We start from the raw sequence: 5,062 nt of genomic DNA, 5'->3' as shown, positions 1-5,062 counted from the left end.
CCGTGGTGACACAGGCGCGGGGGCGGGCCCAGCCGGAGGCGGAGAGAGGGGCGGACACCCCTGCTGGGAGCGGGCTGGGCGTGCGCGAGCAGACCCCTACCTGCGCCTAATGCAGGGCCACTCTGGTCCTCCGATTTTGGAGGCAAAAACTGACGAGGTCCCGAAGGCAAAAAAGATCCAGGCCCCGGCGAGTGCCTTCAGGGAGCTGGACGGAGAGGACCTGCACTCTACACCCTGCCGCACACGCTGGCCTGGCTGAGCCCTTCCCTTCTAACAGCTGGAGGAGCCCCCACCCCCTCCCAGCACTCGAGTCCAAACTTTTGAGAGGCCCGTTTCTAGCTTGGAGCAGAGCCCCCAGTGCACTCCCCCTGTCCTGGCCACTCCACTGACCAGGGGCTCCTCTCCATGGTGACCCTTAAATTTAACTACCTGGCCGATTAGTGTTTATCCACTGTAATGCTGAATATCCCTCCCCCAAGCATGAAGAGGTGGGATAACTAGTGAGGAGCCAATGACAAGTTGGTGCCTTCTGACCAACGACGTGGTCAGCTCACATTTTGAAGGGTGAGCAGCTGCAGGGACAGAGCTTCCTTGCCTGGAGCCAAACACATGCTCAAAGGCACCAGGTTGGCCACCTGGGCTAGAGGCTGATGGGGGAATGCCTTGGATGTCAGTGGCCAGCCTTTCCTCACCTGAACTGGATTCTTTGCTAAGTACCCAGACTTCACCCTGTCATGTGTGGAGAGCCAGGGAGCTCTGAAGCACAGTAGTATTGTTGAGAATCCACACTTCTTGAGGCAGGTCTTTGTATTCTCTCCTTCATTTGTCACAGTCACCCTGGGAGTAAGATATCATGGGCATTTCCCACTGTGCAGCTGAAGAAACAGGCTCCAGGAAGCTGAGACTCTATGGATCAGCCTGATTCTAAAACCTGAATTCCATGCTTCAGAGATGGAGTACAAAAGTAGAATGGTTGGGAAGGAGGAAGTAGCTGACCCAGGACACACTGTACTGAGGGGGTGGGTGATGGATCAGTAGAGTCCAGAGGCTTTGAGTTTAGTGGGAGAATGGCACTACCATTGATCAGATGAATTCAGAAGGATGAGGGGTTGAGGGATGAAATGAAGCTAGAAGTCTCTTGGTTGCCCCCCAATCCTAACAATATGAGCACATAGGATGAACCATCATTCCCTCAGCAGAGTACCAGTACCTAGGTATCGGGGCTCTAGGCCAATTCCTGCTGGCCAGTTTCCCAAGGGTATGGCCTAAGGTGATGAGGTGCTATCTATCTTCACTGACCAGTTCCCAGGTCACCAGCCTGATGAGGGCTGGCAACCCAAAGATTTCAGTCCAGGGAGGTGGCTCTGGCCACCACGGTGCTAACAAGTCAACTCTCATTCCGTCTCCTCTCCTCCCTCTACTTTCTTGATCTCTAAGCCCCTGCACTGCAAGGGTTAAAAGGGACCCCCAAAGCAATGAGCGCCCCTGCACCCACACACAAAAAGATGACAGGACACACAGAAAATGATCCTTTTCTAAATCAATACAATTTCTCAAATTTATTTTTCTTAAAGTACTTCTAATCTCTGTCAAAAGGGAGGTGAGGAAAGATCCTCCCTCCCTTGTAAACACTGAAATACAGATCTGAGAAACCAGGGTCGACACACACAAAAAGTGCATTTTACAAAATTATCAACTAAAATATATTTTACATGAATTATGCTCCATTGAAATTCTACCAGCTGCATTTTCAGGTTCGAAAAAATATTTCCACATCTAAGAGATTTCAAAAGCATTTAAGTTCTGGGTAGCAGACCCTGGGAGGAAGGGCCTTGATTTCTCCTGCTGGGTGGGGCTGGGCTCCTAGGTGGCAAGGGCCCAGCACCCTGGGAATCAGCAGGCTCCAAGACTGGCTCTTCAGAGCCCCTACTCTGCCAACCTCTCCTACTGCACAGCCCTCCTAGACCGATGCCTTCCTCCAAACAGCTTATTCCATTCAAGGGAACCTGAGTTCCTTCTCTTCAGGCTTGGGATTGGGCTTTTCCTGTGTAAATTCACCTTAAACATCCAGGCCTCCCCCACCTCAATGACCAAGCAGGAGCAGCCCAGTTTTCTCAGGAAGAGCATAGGGTCAGGGCTGCTGGGAGTGCCCTCAGGATTCACTTCCATCTCCAGACCTGGCCTGACCCCCCCCACCTCCCAATGCCACCTACTCAGCCTGCTGGGTTCGTGTCTGCCCCTGTGGGGGTAAAGGACCCAGTGCTGCCCTCCTTGGCTCCTGCCCCCAGGGATGTGCTCACAAGCAGGCTCCCAGCACCAGGTCCAAGCCACACAGGGCTCTTCTCCCTCCCCACATGCTCCTCTTTGGTACAAACAGGGAAGAACCAGGCTGCTCCAGCCCTCCCATAGAGAACTTCATGGTAGGGCCTAGCTCTGGAAATGACAACAGGGGGCTGAGTCTCCTAATCTACTCTGGGGAGCAGTCTGAGACCAGGGCCCCTGGGCAACAAGAACAAAATGGGGTCTTTAGTTCCTAGAGTGAGTGGCTGCAGCTCAGCAGGTCTGTGGACTGATTCAGTGTTGTTTTTTCACTGGGATGTAAATTAGTGCAATCTACAAAAGACTAGGGTGAGGGGTGGCAGGGCAAGGGGAACACTAGTGTGGCCTCCCTTCCCTACATGGAGAGTATCTTTGAAGAAGTATTCAAAGCTCTGAAGCCCTCACCTGAGTGTGTGCAAGGCAGCCCATGAGGCTCTGGGTCAGTTCTGCTGTGCACTGCACAAGGCCTGTCAAAGCTGCCCCTTAGAACCCAACACTGCTGCTCTGCAGGCCACCCTGGCCGAGGTGGTACTGTCCTACATGCAGGCAGTATACGGGGAGTGGGAGTGCCAAATGGTGACAGTGCTGATGGCCGTGCTGGAGGCCCTGACGGGTGCTGCGCAGCTCTGGGACCCTCACATTGCAGCACCCTGGGCGCTTCAGTGAGCTCTGCAACATGCTCAAGGCCATGCTGCAGAGGAAGACATCCTGTCAGGGCACTGATGAGGACGAGGACCAGGCTGAAAATGACGCTGGTGAGGCCATTCCTGCCCTGGCAGCTGCGGCTGGGGAAGACGCTTTCGCCCCCTTCTTTGCTGGGTCTTTGCCATTATTGCTCTGCAAGACGAAACAGGGCTGCACAGTGGCAGATAAGTCCTTTGCAGTGGGGAGTCTATTAAGGGCCTGGGTGCTGCCTCAGACCAGTTTGTGTCCCACCTGTTCCCCATCCTGCTGAGTGCTGCCTGGGAGGCAGACTCCGAAGTGTAGAGCAATGCCATCTTCGGGCTGGGTGTGCTGGCTGATCACAGGGGCTGCCCTGCCCAGGAATACTTCCCCAAGCTGGTGGGCCTCCTGTTGACCCTCCTGGCATGGGAGCATTGCGATCGTGTCCATGTTATCTGTGGGGCACTCACCCATCTACTGATGGCCAGTCCCACAAGAAAGCCAGAGCCCCACTGAAGGAGGACTTGGAGGAGTGGGTCACCATAGGGCACCGCTTCAGCTTCCTATACCAGAGCAGCCCTGACCAGGTTGTAGATGTGGCTCCTGGGCTCCTGCACATCTGTAGCCTCATTCAGGCTGATGACAAGATCCCACCAGACACCAAGCCTGCAATGCTGCTGCTCCTGACATTCTTGGCCCAACAGCACACTGACAGCTTCCACTCCACTGGGCTCACCGCCTGGCAATAAGGCTCAGGAGCTCCAGGCCATTCTGAGCCCTCACCCAGACTGTGGGCTGCAGCTGGGCCAGAGAGAACAGCCTTCCCCAGGCCCAAAACCACCTCTCAGCCCAATTCCACCTCATGCCTTACCAGATTCTGGGGTCCCAGCCCTGCTTGCTGCCTTATGGGGCTGTCCCTGGGGCTGGATCTGCTATGCTGTGGGACAACACAAATGGACTCATGACAACATACTGTAATAAAGGCAGGTTTGATTTCAGGTGGGTGTAGCTTGAAGAGTCATGTGTGAAGTTCTGCAAGAGGTTTCCTAGAACCTCCAAGTGTAAGGCATGAGGAAAAGTCTTCAATAAATCAGGTAGCAATTTTCCTTGCCCCTGTCCCCCACCCCCTCCTAGCTCCCTTTTGCCCTCCCAGACATGAAAAACCCCATGTTGATCAGTTAACTTCAGGGAAGCCAGACCTGCTGGGTGGCAAACAGGAAGCTGACACCCATGACTCTGAGGGCCAGGTAACTTGTCCCAGCACCAGGGGCTATTGCAGGGGCAAAGGAGGAAAGCCAGGGAAAGGCCCTGAATCCAGGAAGAGGAAGTCAATGCTCTGGAAGCCAGACTCTGGCTCTCTATGCCTCAAAGGAATGAGCTGGGAGCAGTGCTAGAATCTGAAAGAGGCTGGTCCCAGGCTGATGGGGAAGCAGCAGGTCACAGTGGGTGAGGTAAAGCTGGCTCCCACTATCCCTTGAAGGGCCCAGAGGAGGATAAAGAATGGCCTGTTGGGCCTGGTTCCTGAAGGACCTCCTCCTCCCCCCAGGGTCCCATGCCCCTCAAGCCTGGCCCAGCCTCAGGGAAGACTGCCTTCTTCAGGAGTCTCTGCCCAGGGACCACAGAGAGGTACCCTGGACCAAGCTGTGGGCTCTGATGCTTTTCTTATACCCCTTCCCTCCCATAAGACCCAGAACCCACAGGGGCCCTTGCCCTCCCCCCAAGAGAACCACAGGCCAGCAACCTCTGGTCCCTGTGGCCCCTTAACCAAGTGCTGTGCTTCAAGCAATGCCCCCTGGCCCGAGCCCCACTTGCCCGTGGGCAGGAGGAGGCTACTGGGGGTTTTTGAGGATGCGGCCATGGCGGAAGTCATAGACGTGGCGGCAAAGAAACACCAGCTCAGGGTCCGTGTCCTCGGGTACTGTGCGGTGTGGCGGAGTGGAGTAGTCTGCAGAGGGGGGCACCAGTGCTGTCTTTCGGCTGGGTAGACCCTCGCCTCTGCGCTTGGCCATGGCACAGAATCTGCAGTGACACACCATTCACCTTTATCAAAGCCACCTTTGCAGAAAGACCTTCCCTTCCC

The 5,062-nt window shown here is 55.1% G+C and overlaps 1 protein-coding gene and 1 pseudogene across 3 annotated transcripts in view; one reads left to right on the top strand and one right to left on the bottom strand.

Annotated features, from left to right (window-relative positions):
• Positions 1-1,523: 1,523 nt before the first annotated feature.
• The window catches only part of BAHD1 (bromo adjacent homology domain containing 1), a 10,182-nt gene continuing 6,643 nt past the window's right edge, over positions 1,524-5,062 (bottom strand). For all 3 annotated transcript variants that reach the window (XM_005860242.2, XM_005860244.2, XM_014534786.1), the window contains exon 6: positions 1,524-5,001. In XM_005860242.2, coding sequence (XP_005860304.1) covers positions 4,812-5,001 — 190 coding nt within the window. In that variant the 3' untranslated portion in view covers positions 1,524-4,811. The remainder of the gene's footprint in view (positions 5,002-5,062) is intronic.
• On the top strand, positions 2,355-3,975 carry LOC106725066 (annotated as a pseudogene).

Source organism: Myotis brandtii, unplaced genomic scaffold, assembly GCF_000412655.1.
Source record: "Myotis brandtii unplaced genomic scaffold, ASM41265v1 scaffold133, whole genome shotgun sequence".
Lineage (NCBI taxonomy): Eukaryota > Metazoa > Chordata > Mammalia > Chiroptera > Vespertilionidae > Myotis > Myotis brandtii.
This window is presented reverse-complemented; position numbering and strand designations above follow the sequence as displayed.